Source organism: Giraffa tippelskirchi, chromosome 14 (genome assembly GCF_054371585.1).
Source record: "Giraffa tippelskirchi isolate mGirTip1 chromosome 14, T2T-mGirTip1v1.2.pri, whole genome shotgun sequence".
NCBI lineage: Eukaryota > Metazoa > Chordata > Mammalia > Artiodactyla > Giraffidae > Giraffa > Giraffa tippelskirchi.
In genome coordinates this window covers 38179324-38196112 of record NC_137288.1, presented here as the reverse complement: position 1 = coordinate 38196112, position 16789 = coordinate 38179324, and the positions used below count along the sequence as shown (strand labels likewise).

General features: G+C 37.8%; 1 protein-coding gene and 1 non-coding gene across 30 annotated transcripts in view; both read right to left on the bottom strand.

Annotated features, from left to right (window-relative positions):
• The window catches only part of TRAPPC8 (trafficking protein particle complex subunit 8), an 87688-nt gene that overhangs the window by 69675 nt on the left and 1224 nt on the right, over positions 1 to 16789 (bottom strand). For 16 of the 29 annotated variants that reach the window (XM_081562604.1, XM_081562620.1, XM_081562624.1 and 13 more), the window contains one exon: positions 9866 to 10060. In XM_081562604.1, coding sequence (XP_081418730.1) covers positions 9866 to 10060 — 195 coding nt within the window. Of the gene's footprint in view, positions 1 to 5949; positions 6012 to 9802; positions 10061 to 11248; positions 11362 to 16549; positions 16742 to 16789 lie in introns of those variants that run through there. The other 13 variants (XM_081562612.1, XM_081562611.1, XM_081562629.1 and 10 more) reach the window with 5 other exon arrangements.
• TRNAE-UUC (transfer RNA glutamic acid (anticodon UUC)) lies at positions 5139 to 5212 on the bottom strand. The gene has a single exon. It is a non-coding gene; the product is annotated as a tRNA-Glu (tRNA).

The following is a 16789-nucleotide window of genomic DNA, read 5'->3' as shown; positions in this document are numbered from 1 at the left end:
ACATATATTGATATACATACATAAGCCATACACACAAATACATTCATACATGGCAGTACATGTACTTGCAAAAATAAAACTGACCTATTCCCAAACCTACACAATGATACCACAGTTTATTAATGCTTTCAATATTACCTATGTGAACAACCAAATTTTAGAACTAAAGTTTTCCCTTCCACTAGTCACGCTGTTTTAAGTAGCTCTTTCTCATAAATAGCATTATTTCTGAACAGTGGTCCTCAACCAAGAGCAATTGTGACCCCCCAGGAAACATCTGACAATGTCTGGAGATACTGTGAGTTGTCACAAATAGGGACAAGGAGGGGTGCTACTGGCATCTAGGGAAACAGGTCAGGAACGATGGAATAATGAGAACATCCTACACTGAGGAAAACAGGGTAATACCCCACACACACCCCACTCCAACCCTAGCAAAGAATTATCTCACTCAAAATGTCAGTAGTGGTGAGGATGACAAACCTTACTTCATAATTTGATTACTTGAGTACGATAGCAGCTAAACCTCTTCAAATGGAATTTCAAAACATGCTTACCTCACAATCAAATACAAAGATGTGTATTTTTACTTTTTGTATACATGTATGTGATGTGATTCTTAAAATGTCAAATCTCTCTCGCTCCATGCTAAGCATTTTACATTACAACTATTCTAACTTGTTAAAAACTTGAATTTTGTTAAACTTGGTCATTTCATTAGGTTTAAGCGGATTATCTAAATCAGTTTTACTAAAAGGACACTCTATTCCTAGTTACTTAAGCTGACTATAAAATCTTACGTACTGTTTGTTTTATTCTTAGAATCACTGAAAGCATAGCAAGTATACTTTCTGTTTACACTGTAATACTACATTAAACTGGGAAGGTTGAAATAATAAAGCTATTCATCTTAACCAAGTAGCATATCCAACCCGGTATCATATATACAAAAAAACTTTAATTCCAACAAACGGATTATGAGAATAACCCACATATTGTTTAGGAGAATTAGTACTACAAAAATTTCATGTTTTCCTGCTACAGAAGGGGAAAAACATTCCCAGAAATAGTACTATATATATATATATATATATATATATATATATATATATATAACTGTGGTGTTGGAGAAGACTCTTGAGAGTCCCTTGGACTGCAAGGAGATCCAACCAGTCCATCCTAAAGGAGATCAGTCCTGGGTGTTCCTTGGAAGGACTGATGTTGAAGCTGAAACTCCAATACTTTGGCCACCTCATGCGAAGAGTTGTCTCATTGGAAAAGACCCTAATGCTGGGAAGGATTGGGGGCAGGAGGAGAACGGGATGACAGAGGATGAGATGGTTGGATGGCATCACCGACTCGATGGACATGGGTTTGGGTAAACTCCGGGAGTTGGTGATGGACAGGGAGGCCTGACGTGCTGCGATTCATGGGGTCGCAAAGAGTCCGACACGACTGAGCGACTGAACTGACTGCTATACGAAAAGTGGCATAATTGGAGAATGACACAGACTAGTCTGTTACAACAGTAAACCAATTTTCTTACTAACCAGTAAATGTATCTTTCCCCAAAATGAGTCTCTATCTTGAAAATTAGTTTTTATTTTCACTAAGTATCAATGAAGAGAAAATAAAATATAAATAAATAATGAAAAATTTGGTTAGATAAGAAGAAATGGCCACAGATGGAGGAAATGACCTTATCAACTTTATTTTTCTGTTTTCTTTGTTGCTTCAACAATGCTTATATTTAACAAGTAACAGGTAAGTTGTAGATATATGACAAGGGATCTGTTTCACAGTGGGTTGGGGAGTTCTGAATAAACAAACTAGGTCTTCCAAAATAGCTATTCATTGCAACATTTCCTGAAATAAAAGACTAGAAAATGCATGTGTCTACCAGGAGGGGACTGGTTAAGTAAACTATGGTACACACACTGGATGTGCTATGGAGTTTTAAGAGAAAGGGGGAAATCTCCACATGATTACTATGAAGTGCCCCCAGGACAACAGCAGAAAAGTATGCAATTTTGTGAAAGAAAGGGAAAAAGAAAGAGAGTCACACATGTATTAGTTTACTCTGTCAAAGAGAAATGACAGGGTGAATCTAACAAATGCCACCATGTGTAAGAGAAAGAAGAGATGAGAAAGGGGAAGGGCCTGAACAGAAGCTAGGCCTCTGTGAATATACCTTCTTTTATAGTTTTGACTCTGCAACGTAAGTTCCAGATAACAAAACCTAACAAAAAAATGAATCAGAAAGAAAAAAAGCACACATACACATGTAGGAGCGCTTAAACTGAAATAATACTTTCTAAATACTGGTACAAGAAAACACTGGGTACTCAACAAAGAATATAGGAACAAAGGAAAATTTTCTAAATATATATGGCAGAAGTGGGTTTTATCCTTCAAGTCGATCACATTCAGGTTGATGAGGTAACTTTTTACTTCAGCCACATGTTTCCTTGGAAGGCTAATTAAGAAGTCCTCCTCCATTTTTCTCACATGCCAGGAAGATTAGGGCATCTTTATCTTTGTGCTTTTTCAAGCGACATTTTTGCAGAACGTAGGGGAAAAAAGGTGTTTTTTTTTTTTTAATGTTAACAAAAGACTAACATTTAGTGACACTTCTCATCCCTTAAAAATTCTCTTGTACATATTTTGGGATGAAATCAGTCTTTTGCTCATATGCCTTTCCCTCTCTACATGTTCTTTGCTTGGAACTGAAACAGCAACCATGATATCCTACCAGTTAGTTTCTCTATGTAGAATGTACGCTTCCCCCGGGAAGAAAGGTAAAGAAGGAAGCCAAGAAGTGGGGAAAAAAAAATGTAATGTTCTACCCTCCACTCATACAAAAGGCAGCCCTCTCTCTCTCCTCATTTATTCTGTGTTCCCTTCTTAGTGCCAGTAACTTGGCAAACAGAGTTGTGTGTGCATGCTTAGTCGTGTCCAACTCTTTGTGACCCCATGGACTGTAGCCCACCAGGCTCCTCTGTCCACGGAATTTCCCAGGCAAGAATACTGAAGTGAGTTGCCATTTTCTACTCCAGGGGATCTTCCGGATCCAGGAATTGAACCCATCTCTTCCATCTCCTGCACTGGCAGGTGGATTCCTTACTAAAGTGCCACCTGGGAAGCCAAAGTTATTAGTGTTCAAATACATATCTAACAAGGGCTGCAGGCAGTGAGATAGACCTACAGCAACTCTGGTTTTCTTTCTATTGAAACCAAATACTATCATCAGTGATCCCAAACCTGCAAGTGAAAAAGACTGGCTACCCAGACATAAACATCACCCATAAATCACATATTTTCCCTCTCTGATCATTCACAAATGTTCAAAGTACCAGAAAACCACCATTCAGACTAAACAAAAAAGCACTAAGAAATATTACAAATTCCACATAATGTTGGCACTTAAGACTTTAACTTTTGATAAACAGTAGTAGCAAAATAATATCTTTCCGAATGAAAATATTCAAGTAAGGGAAAGAAACATGATAGTTAGATGTATAATTATTTAATTCAATAAGAGTCTCAAGTCAAAAATACTTGACACTTATAACAGTGATTATCAGAATCTATGGTTTAATTCAGAAGATCTCAGACTACAAAAGCTACAAAAAACTAAAACCAGAACTTTTATATAAAATTTATGAGCACTTTGCAAATCAAATCTTAAATAATATGAAGAGCTAAGAAATACTAACTCTGTATTTTAACAACACCCTTGAGAACTATCCTTGAAAAGACTATTTCTAATCAAGTGTTTTCTAAAAGAAAAATCAGCAAAAATCAAAGTATTCTAAAGAAATGAAAGCCATGATTACTTATGCCCAATAATTAAATTTCTCACACCATAGATTTTTTTTAAAAAACAGATCATTCTTTTTTGAAACTATATTCCTTTTAACCCTCAGTATATCAAGAAAAATAGTCATTGCATTTACTATCTGGATTTAACCAACACTTGATATTGTATTTCTAATTCATTTTATAAATTATTCACAGAATTAAGAATAAAACCAAAACAAGCTTTTTATACATTTTAATAAAGCAATCTCAAATTGTATTCCATCTATTCCTAGTTTCAAAGATATATGCCTCAATTAGGCAATGTTTTTTGAATGTCCATCAACTATTATGCACAAACCTAGAACACATTCACCGTGTAAATACTGATTTCAGATTTAAACACATGTCTAACAACTTCTAGTTTACCATTATTTCTGTTTTTTCTTGCACAGCCAAGGTGCAACATTTTGGAAAAACGTGATGGCTCAAAATTTTGCTGAAAACAAAAAGGTTATTTTATTTTGCTCCATCACTGTGAAGCACTTTCATTCTTCAGACTTCTAAACAGCAAACACAATAATTAAGTTAACAAATTTTCATTTCTACATCACCTGATTGCTTCCAATTACCTTCACACACATGCCTGACACTTACAAACTGTATCAAGTAAATTCTGTTACACAAACATCATAAAAGATGAAAGAATATGGTCACATGTCCTTTAACAAAATGGATGGTCTAGGTTAGCATTTCAAAATATTATATGAAGTCCTTCCTGTTAAATTAAGTCCTTACTGTTAAATTGGGTGAAAATAATATATTTTCTTTTTGTTTTTAGAAATATATTGCTCACTCATCAACTCCTGAGCTTGAAGACAACTGTCCTAGATACTGTCATCTGAAGACTCAAAGACTGGGATTTCTATATATGATCAATTTCACCACTGTCATCAAAGTCCAATAAGGTAAGTAACCACTAGCCACATGTGGCTCTTGGGCACTTGAAATGTAGCTTGTCTGAATTGAGGTGTGCTGTAAGTATAAGATGACCCTGAGGGATGGGATGGGGAGGGAGGTGGGAGGGGGGTTCAGGATGTGGAACATATGTACATCGATGGCTGATTCATGTCAATTTTTTTTAGAATTTATTAAAATTTTTTAAAAAAAGAAAATACACATAAAAATTTGAAGATAATACAAAAAAAATTTCCATTGATTACATTTGAAATGATATTTGGGTTAAAATTAAATATATTATTAAAATTAATTTCACTCATTTCTTCTTACATTCTTTTCTCCCCCCTTCTTGGCAAAGCGACAAGGTTTGTGAGATCTAGTTCCCTGACCAAGGATTGAACTTGGGCCCCCTGACAGTGAAAGCACAGAGTCCTAACCACTGGACCACCAAGGAATTCCCTGTTCTTACATTCTTTATTGTAGCTACAGAACACTGAAAATAATATAAGTGGCTCATTTATTTCTACTAGATAGCATGCGTCTAAACTGCCATATGTCACTGCACTCATGTTCTGATTTGTCTAGTAACTGTGAAAAATTGTGTATTCCACTGTTAATTTTTTCTTTGTCAATATGGACTAAAAATCCCCAAGTCTCAACTGTGTTCAATGGAGAAAAAAAAAAGATAAAGATGATGACTATAAAGATGTTGTCTCCAAACTTCTTTCATAACTTTCTGAAAGAAGATGTAGAACTGTGGGCAATACAAAATTTCAAACTGAAGGATAATATAACAGTGATTTTGCTCACTATTGCATCATCCTAGGGAATTTCATTATTCCTGGACTTTCTTATAGTTCAAAGTAACTGGTACGGATAAACAATTCCCAGGACGAAAAACAGAAAAATACTTCAAGATACTAAAAAAAAATAAGAACAATAATTTCCTATTTTGCACTACCCACATTTTAAATAATAACCACTTTTTTATAGGGTTCTTTATGCTTTTAAGTAAAAATCTTTGGAAAGACATTAAAGAATATTTAAACAATCTCCTAAAACACCGTTTACACATGACTATTCACTGAAGTCTCATGGTATCTTACAGAGTAATAGTAGTTAACGCAAAGGCAATCAGAAAAAGTACACTACATACTGAAAAAGGGTGAAAAATATGTTCTTCCTTCTTACCAAAACAAGGTGCAGTCCAAATTATACTTTTCAAGGTCAATGCCTGAGTTTAGCAGATAATACTGTAAATCAAGAGTAAATACAATAGGTAATAGATAAGAGATAACAAAAGTTATCTCCATTTTAGAAAAATTAAACAGACATGTTAACTGAAACAAATACAAAAAAGTAGTAGCTGAGTGGAAAAAAAAGTAATAGACAAGGAGTAGATTGTGAACAATCTGGAAAACTGAGACCACCAGAGGAAATTCCATATATAATAAGGATTCTTTCAATTCCATCATTATGTCTCTCCAATTACTGTACCAAGGAACACTAGCTTTAATTGACCAATCTGATGAAGAAATGGCACTGTGAAGCTAGGCTTAAGAGGTTAAGTATCTAACACGTATTTCATAAACAGAATGGGTAAAAAGTATGACTCACATTAATGGTAAAACTAGAGCATTTCTAGACAAAGAATTAATCTTACTTAAAATGGATGCTGCTGCTGCTGCTGCTGCTGAGTCGCATCAGTCGTGTCCAACTCTGTGCGACCCCATAGACGGCAGCCCACCAGACTCCGCCATCCCTGGGATTCTCCAGGCAAGAACACGGGAGTGGGTTGCCGTTTCCTTCTCCAGTGCATGAAAGTGAAAAGTGAAAGTGAAGTCGCTCAGTCGTGTCCAACTCTTAGCGACCCCATGGACTGCAGCCTACCAGGCTCCTCCGTCCATGGGATTTTCCAGGCAAGAGTACTGGAGTGGGGTGCCATTGCCTTCTCCGTTAAAATGGATAAAATCACTCAAATCTCCAAAGAGTATTATTCTAACAGAATTTTATTAAAATGAATTCAGTACTTCATCATCTTACATTCTCAAATCTCCAGAGTATTATTCTAACAGAGTTTTATTAAAATAAATTCAGTACTTCAGCATCTCACATTCTCAGTCTTCAAGACCAACATAACAATAAAGCTAAAGGGAAGTGTCTTAAGTAGCAGAGAAAGAAGCTAAAGAAACCGTTTTCTTCTGAAGCTTGTCCTAACTACTTGAGATTCTTTTTTAAAGTCTGCCTAAGGAGTTTCAGACATTCATTCCTCAAAAATTTTACCTTGCAAAACATAGATCTTTTTTAGGAAGATACTGGAGATGTCCTTTACCAAATCAATGAAATATACCTAAAGATATGAATGAGAGGCTACAGAGAAGGGAAGGAAATCTGCGGGATGGCAGTTGTGGAGCAGGTCTTGGAATGCAGCCAAACCATGACGGAGTAGAACAGTGTTTGAAACTTCCACTTCATTATATTCCCTCTCTCCTCCAACCCCCCAACCCCACCTGGTGAGCTTTGTAAAATATTTTTCTAATTGTTCCTTCTCCCCACAGAATACTTTTAAGTAATACCACAGATATACTATGTATCCATTAATGTACTGTGGTCCTTTGGAGAGCCACAAATCACTGTAGTATATATTTTTTGTCCCCAGACTACCAAATTTTCACCCCCTTGAGGGATGCTTATCATTCCCTATTGAGATTGTGTGGAGTAGAAAGACAGAAGACATTAGGAAGGAGATCTTAATAAATGGATTATCTCATAAATTAACCTATCAAGGGGAAAATCTTACTGAGAGGCTACTGGAAGTTTGAGAAACTAGCAAAAAATACGAAGAACTCTGGGCAAGTTGTTTTTTAAAAGGTGATTAACTAAATCCTGAAAAAAACAAAATGCTGTATAAAAACGAACATGAAAGCCCAATAATCGGCTCAGCAGTGAAGAAGTGAATACTAAGTATTGTCAACAGTGAGTATTAACCAAAAATTATAGAAAACCACATTAGGGAGATGGAAGAAGGGGTGTACTTAAGCTAAATCTTCATCAATTATAATGAGAAATCAATAAATAAAAATTTTAATTAAGCCATAGACCACCATATAAAAAATTAGAAACACAAAATGAATACCAGAGAAAACCACTAAAAGTTGGTGGGGCAGGGGTACAGAGAGCAGATTCCTGTTGCTTGTTTCTCTTAACTCTTTTCAGCATTATCTCTCTGTTTGTATTGGGCTTCCCTGGTGCCTCAGACAGTAAAGATTCCGCCTGCAATGCAGCAGACAAAAGTGATGAGTTCAATCCCTGGGTTGTGAAGATCCCCTGGAGAAAGAAATGGCAAGCCACTCCAGTATTCTTGCCCGGAAAATTCCACGGACAGAGGAGCCTGGCTTGCTACAGTCTATGGGGTCATACAGAGTCAGACACAACTGACTCACTAACACTTTTGCTTTCTATGCATGTATCACTTTAATAAATTTTTTTAAAGTAAAAGGTATATGAGCTTTGGAGGTCAGGGAGGTATCTGCAGTATAAAAAAAGATAATTTTAAAAAATAAGATAGTTCCTCTCTCTGTGCCCCTCAGCACTCTGGCATATTAGATATGCTATATCTCTATTATAATGTATTTTAAGATACTATAAATTAGAATGTCTCCTAATTATTGATCAGCTTATGAAGTTACATATAGCTCTTATCTCAGTGCAAAGCATATAGTAAGACATCAATAAATATTTGTTGCATGAGTAATAAAAATGTTAAAGTCCCTATAAAACAGAATCACAGGAGTAAAGTTCTAGAATAGGCCTTAAGAAGTAATATAGTCAAATTCTCTCATCTTCAGAGAACAGAATTGATTGTGAATAAGTAACTGATTCAGATTATCCAACTAACTATAACTAACCCTGGCAATGGTAATATAAAAACCTGGACACTCTGGCATTAGATTCAGTGCCTTTCACACTTCAAATTTTCCACTGATGAGAGAAATAATTCAAATTCCATCACTTTCTCCCAAAAAACGCAAATCTTGCCTCATGAAAACAAGTTATGCCAGGAACTGCTTAAAGTACATATCCTGAAATGGATTCCTTTGATTTGTAAAGATTACTAAAATTTTCTAAACTTAATCTTATCAAGGTAACTTATCTTGTTGGAATTAAAATGACACAGAAAGAAGAAATTATTAATTTTTAAACAAAATAAATCTACAAATATTTCTAACTAAACAAGTGCAACCAAGTAACTTCGTGATCTAAAACATACCTCTTAATTTCTCTTTGTATGTTTGGGAGAATCTTTAACTATGCAATTAGGAGGCATTAATATAATAGATTATAAGTTATACTGATCTAAGATGATTATTAGGTAGCTAAAATATCCTAATTAGATGATGTATGGAGCATGCGGGAGCTAAGTTCCCTGCCCAAGGATCAAACTCATGCCTTTCTGCAGTGGAAGCTTGGAGTCCTAACCACTGGACCACCAGAAAATTCCTAGATGATGTACTTCTAATCCTTCCCCTCTAAAAATCTATCCCGTGTCCCCCCATCAAGTCTTTTCCACACTGGCAAAGAGTCACACCAAAAACTGCTAACTCATTTTACATATTATTACACAGTTTCACCTACCAATTTTATTATGAAAACATTTACCAGTCACATCAGATTAGAATAAGTATTTATATACTGTAAACATTTCCTCCATTTAACACTAAGCAAGATAAAACACACAATAAATTTAATGCTTTTACATAATCATTGTAGTACTAATGTCACAAAATAGTTTTTTTTGTCTCCTGTTGGTTCTTTCATTCAAGAAATGTTATGCCCATGTTCTAGGCATTAACTTTACAAGTAGAACTACAAAAAAATTTTTCATTATGAAAAAGTGAAATCACGTATTTCATAGTTATTTGAATGGCTGCCTGCTTACTTGATTGTAATCTCCTAAAAAGCAAGGACTTGTCTTCCACATTGCATTCCCAGGCTCGAGCACTCAGCAAGTACTTAAGTGTGTGTTGGATGATTTCCAAGTTACAGAATTACCTTTTCTAACAAAAGAAATATCATTTAAAAAATAATAATAAACCTTATTACATACCACTGAGGTTGAGGTCATAATCTCCTGCTGTTATCACATTAGCTACTAATCCTTCTGCAGGCTGACTGCCAGAAACCACATCATTCAAGAGTTTCCGAATGGCTCCAGGCTGAGGTGGTTGGGTGGTAATGTTGCTTACAGCTATCTTCAAGTTTTTAATTACGTGAAGCTGATTATTGGGATCTCTCATATGAACTTAAAAAAAGAAAAAAGAAGAACTTGAAATTAATTCTACAGAAAGTATCACAAGCCAACGATTATAATAACAATTAAAAAAAAAACTGGGTTAATGATTTACAAAGGATGCTCAATTTGGAAACCAGAAATTCCAAGTGTAACAGTCTTCCAAAATACAACTGACTTATAGTGTGCTGCAGTCCACAGGGAGAGTTGGAGACGACTTAGCAACTGAACAACAACATTCCATTACACACCAAAGGGCTAGGTAGACAGTCTAACCTTCCTCTCTGGTAATGCTACTCCTCACAGCTACTCTACCATAGGTCTTTTCCTTCCTCTTACCTTTGGAATTGCCAGGGAGGGCTTCTCAGGTGGCTAGTGGTAAAGAACCCACTAGCAGGTAAAGAACTCCTGCCAATGCAGGAGACATAAGAGATAGGGGTTCAATCCTGGGTTGAGAAGATCCCCTGGAGGAGGGCATGGCAACCCACTCCACTATTCATGCCTGGAGAATCTCCACAGACAGAGGAGCCTGGCGGGCAACAGTCCATAGGGTCATAGTTGGACACGACTGAAGCGACTGACCATGCAGCACATAACCACCATCCATGCGGAGGTGGTGGTTCAGTCACTAAGTTGTGTCCGACTCTTTGTGACCCCCTGGACTGTAGCCGGCCAGGCTCCTCTGTCCATGGGATTTTCCAGGCAAGAATACTGGAGTGGGTGGCTATTTCCTTCTCCAGGGGATCTTTCCAATCCAGAGATCAAACCCCCATCTCCTTCCTGGCAGGCAGATCCTGAGCCACCTGGGAAGCCCAACCACCATCCATACCAAATCTCTGATTCTCACTTTACCCTAAGGCTGGTTCAGGACAGTGTGAGATCTATGGTATCAAAACTGAAAATAGTAAAGTGAAGAAAAGGCATTAAATGCTGCAGGCAGGGTTCCTCTGGTTCCCTGATAGTGATGCCTGAATCCCCAGCCCCTGTTCTACTATCATAAAGATCAATGCCCACTCTGGTGTGGGATGCCAATAGTAGGTGATGCTGTACACATATCGTAACAGGAGGTATATGAGAACTCTCTGTATTTTCCGCTCAATTCTGCTGTGAATCTAATACTTCTCTAAAAAAACAAAGTCTAGTAAAAAGGAAGAAAACACAAATCAATGCCCATATTCCTTCTCCTAACCTAATAAATACCTCTGGTCTCCTCCCTGCTAGAGGCCTTGTTTCAGTCTAGGTGATTTATAACCAGGGCTCAGAGCTTCAAGGCCAGGCAACAGGTTCTCAGGCAACTGTAGTTAAGATACGGCCTATGATGCACAATAGGAAATGTGAGTATATTTTTTTCTTATAATCAGACAAGATGATTAGCTTCCATGGTAGCACTAGAAGCAGTCCTTTGTACAGATTAAGGACCCAAATCCCGGAGTCAGATTTTCTTGAAATACTAACCCACTACTTTTATCTGGGTTATCCTAAACAACTTTTAAACTTCTCCATGCTTCATTTTTTCTTCACCTATAACATATGAAGGAAATAACTTACTTCACAGGGTTATTTTAAGAATTTAGATGAGATATCGTCAGAAGACATAGTAAGTATAAAGCACTCAGCACAGGCCTGGCACACGAGTAGGTAATTAGGATGGTGGCAGCACATATAACATCCTCTATTTCAAGTATGTCATGAATCATCATATACCAAAACAAGGAAATTCTTAGAAAACTGACTTTGCGTACCTACCCACTAAAAAATGACAATTTCCCCTAATGGGAAATGCTTTATAATAAACTTTTAAGTTCAGGTCCACCTATGTTTTAAATAAAGTTACATCCATTAAAAACTGTCTTCCTAAATTTCCAGTGTGTTCTCTCAGCTGATATCTAAATTTTCAATTAAAAAATATAAGACAAAAAGCTTTTAAAAATACTACATATGACATGAATATGTGTACTTGTAAAACTAAATATATGTACAGAAAGTATACACACAAGTCCCATTAGGGTTAGGGTTAGGGCAAAAGAAGGAAAGAAATGGGACTAAGGAAGCGTAAAAAGGTGAATTCAACTCCATTTCTTCTTAAAGGAAAGATAGAAAGCAAATATGACAAGATTCACTGGCTCTAGGTAGTGGGGAGCTGGATGCTTCTTGCTTTCTCTGCATTCAATTGTAATTGCTCGTTTTCTAAATGATTTAAATAAACATACTCAAGCTCCCTAATTAAACTTCTCAGCTGGTCTACGAAACAGAGAAACCAAAAAACATCAAAATACTATGATACATTTCTGATATTTTTAGGATACAAGCAGTTCCTTGATCTATAATTGTCAAATAACATAAGCAACCATTATGTATATTAAACCTCTCTCAAAATTTTAAATTGACTCTGGTATTAAGTGTTAACACAAAAAAGTTAGTTAAGAGTTGTGTCCTGTATTTGGAATGGGTGATTAGCTATTGGGTAATCTTATGAATAATCCAGAAGTGAGTCCATGTGTGGCAGCCGGCCTCTGAAATAGCACCTGATGATCCTGATATTTCTCAGTATACGCTCTCCCACATTCCAGAATGGGTATGTGTGACCAATGTTCTTGTTGTTCAGTTGCTAAGTCATGTCTGACTCTTTTGGGACCCCATGGACTGTAGCCCACCAGGCTCTGCGGTCCATGGGATTTTTCAGGCAAGAATACTAGAGTGGGTTGCCATTTCCTTCTCCAGGGGATCTTCCTGACCCAGGAATCGAATCCATGTTTCCTGCATTGCAGGTGGATATGTTACTAGAGCCACCTGGGAAGCCCATGTGTGACCACTAGAACACAGCAAAAACTACTGTGATAAGGTTATAAGAGATAAGGTTACTGAGATAAGGTTATAGAGTATGGCTTCCATCTTGGGTTCTCTCTCTGATCACTCCCTCTAGGAGAAACTTACTGCTAGGTTATAGGGACACTCAAGGAACCTCTGGAGAGGCCCATATGACAGAGAACTGGGGTCTCAGGCCAACACTCAGTGAAGAAGTGAAACAACTGTAGGAGTGAGCTTGCAAGTGGATCCTCCAGCCCTAGATGACCACAGCCCCTGCTGACAGCTCCAGGGCAACCTCAAGAGACAACAGTCCAAGTCACTCCGCGATCCCTGAGAAACCGAGAGATACAAGATGCTTTGGAGGCTTCCCTGGTGGCTCAGTGGTAAAGAATCTGCCTGCCAGTGCAGGAGACACGGGTTCGATCCCTAATCCAGGAAGATCTCACATGCCACAGAGCAGCTGGGCTGGTGTGCCACAACTGTGGAGTGTGTGCCCTAGAGCCCAGAAGCCACGACTATTGAAGCCTGTAACAGCAGTAGCCCCCTGCCACAACTAGAGAAAAGCCCGCACAGCAACCAAGACCCATCACAGCCAAAAATAAGTAAATAAAATTCATTTTTAAAAACGCTTTTGTTTTAAGGTGCTAAGTTTCGGGGCAATTTATTACATAACAATTGATAAGTAATACACTGGAGTAGCACAAAATCAACTTAAGAGAAAGGCAAGAATTAAGAAAGATTGACAAAAGTTCTTAAATCACGCACAAAAAAAGTCCAAAAGCTTCAAAATTAAATAATTATATTAAGGCTTTATTAAGATTATAACGTCATAAAAGGTGACTTTATATAGCATATAACATCTCAATTTAAGGGTGAAATTCGGCTCCACCACTGCCTTACTTTTATAGACTGCCACATATAGCTCCTTGAAGCAACATTCCCCAGTATGTGCTGCCCACAGATTACTGGCTGCTCAAGACAACTGTTTCTGAAAACTCAATTTCATGTTCAAATAAATTTGGGAAACTGGATTACACTTTTAAAAGGTCTCTTGATGGTATATGTTCCCAGAGCTCTTAATACACTGCTGCTATTACTGCTACTGCTAAGTCACCTCAGTCGTGTCCGACTCTGTGCAACCCCATAGATGGCAGCCCACCAGGCTCCGCAGTCCCTGGGATTCTCCAGGCAAGAACACTGGAGTGGGTTGCCATTTCCTTCTCCAGTGCATGAAAGGGAAAAGTGAAAGTGAAGTCGCTCAGTCGTGTCCGACTCTTAGCGACCCCATGGACTGTAGCCTACCAGGCTTCTCTGTCCACGGGATTTTCCAGGCAAGAGTACTGGAGTGGGGTGCCATCGCCTTCTCCGGGGTTGACACTAATTCTCTCAAATACATGCTGTATTAAGCAAACTTACTTGACCACAAAATTTTTTCAGGAAACATACATAACTGGGGTTCTACAGAATATATTTTGAAAAATAATGGCATCTTTTATCTTTACGCAACACACAAAACTTTACTGTATTAAAAAAGAAAACCTCAGTTGCTTACAAACCACCCAACTTTCCCCAAATTCCATGCCCTTGCTCAAGAAATCTTTTGACTATCACGTATTCATGATAGGAAATCAAAAATTCCTTTCCCAGAATTCAAGATCCTTCTTTATCTAGGCCTTTTCCCTTACTATCCTGTACTCAAAAGGGAGTTTTCCCACTGTTCCTCAACCACTCAATTATCATTTCTACCTTAGTCCATACCATTCTAACCTCATCTCTGTTCTCAAAAGGGAATGCTCATCCTCTTCTGTTCCACCAACATCTACCTATTCAAGTCCATCTCATTATACTCCATCCCTAAATCGTTTGCAGTCTACACAAGGAAAAGAGTAAAGATTTCAGCCTCTATTCACTGCACTGTTCAATATAGGAGACACCAGGCACATATGCCTACTGAGCACTTCAAATATATCTAGTCCAAACTTATGTGTTGATATGTGTAAGATGCACACCAACTTTCAAAGACTTAGCAATAAAAAAAGAACGCAAAATATCTCATTAAGTTTTCTTATACTTATTATCTGTTGAGATGACAAGTTTGGAATATTGGATTAAATATTATTTAATCTACTTTCACCAATTTCTTTTTATCTTTTTAAAATGTGCCTACAAAGTCTTAAATTCAAGTTATGCATGTGAGTCACATTGTTACTACTGGACGGCACTGCTCCTGCCTGTGAATAAGTGATTCTAAGTATTGCCAGGAGATAAGATGATTTGACTAAGAACACCTTGTCTTGAATCACACTGCCTGTTTTTAAATCTTTCCCACCTGCTTAAGACTGACCAAGTTAGTATCTCCATGCCTGGATGTCCTCCTCAAATTTAAAACGGTGTTAACAGTACCTTTCTCATAGGACTCAAGATAGACTAAAAGAGAAACACTAAGTATATACATCAGTTAGTGTTATTATTCTTTATTAACAGAGCAGGAAAGAGCACTCCAACCATAGGCAAACTTGCTCCCCTGTTTTGTTTTTTAAGAATTTAAGAATGTAGAGCACTTTGTCGTTTTCGTTGAGTTAGTAAAAAATACTGCAGGAGATGAGATGGATGGCTAGGGTACAGGCTGAAGGAAATTCAAGAGGTCTCAACCTGTTTATTTTGGATAGCTCCTTGTCTCCTTTAAGTACAAAAGTGAACTTATAATGGAGGTATTTTCCCAAAGAATACACGTGTGGCCTGTAAATACATTAAAACTTATGGCATAGCATTTGTGTGTGTGAAGCAGTCATCATAACCAAATAAACATCATGGTCGTTGTCTTGACAACCTTTATTATAGAACCTTTTAAAAGTCTTTAACAAAAAATCTTACCCATATTTTGCAATGTTCTGTTTGCAAAGTACAGGTAAAGATATTGATTAAACCAAACTAGCCATGGGGTCGCGAAGAGTCAGACACGACTGAGCGACTTCACTTTCACTTTTCACTTTAATGCACTGGAGAAAGAAATGGCAACCCACTCCAATATTCTTGCCTGGAGAATCCCAGAGACGAAGGAGCCTGCTGGGCTGCCGTCTATGGGGTCGCACAGAGTCGGACACGAGTCAAGCGACTTAGCAGCAGCAGACTATTATTACCCTTACTTTTCCCTAATAAAGAATCTAAAGCTGGAGAAAACAGACAATTCTTCAATAAAAGATATTTCTCCTGTTGATTAAACTTTTATCTGGAAAAAAAACACAAATTTCAGGACTTTTCCATCCCTATAAATCTAGATAACTGCAACTAATTCGATTAAATTATTATAACTACAACTTGTCCTTATTTCCTCATCCATCAGGCAAAAAAAAGGCTGTTGCAAGTTTCACTACTTTCATAATACTTTCATTTGCTTGAGAGGTAAAGTAAAATTCTGGACGCCTTGAGAAATGTTTTCAAAAGAAAAAAGTAAAGTAAACGAAGTCTTGAAAGGGATAAGCCTCACAGCTAAAGAATATAACACTAAGGCAACTTTGCAAACCCAGTTTAACTCCCAGGGGAAGACGAGTCGTCTTCTTTACTAGGACCTCATTGGTCTAACAGCCAGCATCTTCTTAGCCTGACCTGCCTTGCAACTTCCTAATTCCTCCCTTCGGTCCCTGAGAACAGGCTCAATGCCCTTCTCTGCGGCTCACATTTTTCTTTAATTACCCAACTGTCTGGTTTGTCCGGGAAGTGCCCGAAAAACTGGAGGTCAGAACCACGCTGCTGTCTTGACCATCTCTCTCACGGAGGCTCCTCCTGCGGCCACTAAACACACCGCGGGGCCCCAGCCCGACGCCACTCTCCCGTCTCCGAGATGTAAACACCACCCTTCTCTTCCCCGCCCGCCCCCGACTTCCCTCTCCCGGTCCCGGCTTTGCGGGAGCTCAGTGCAAAGGAGAGACCACA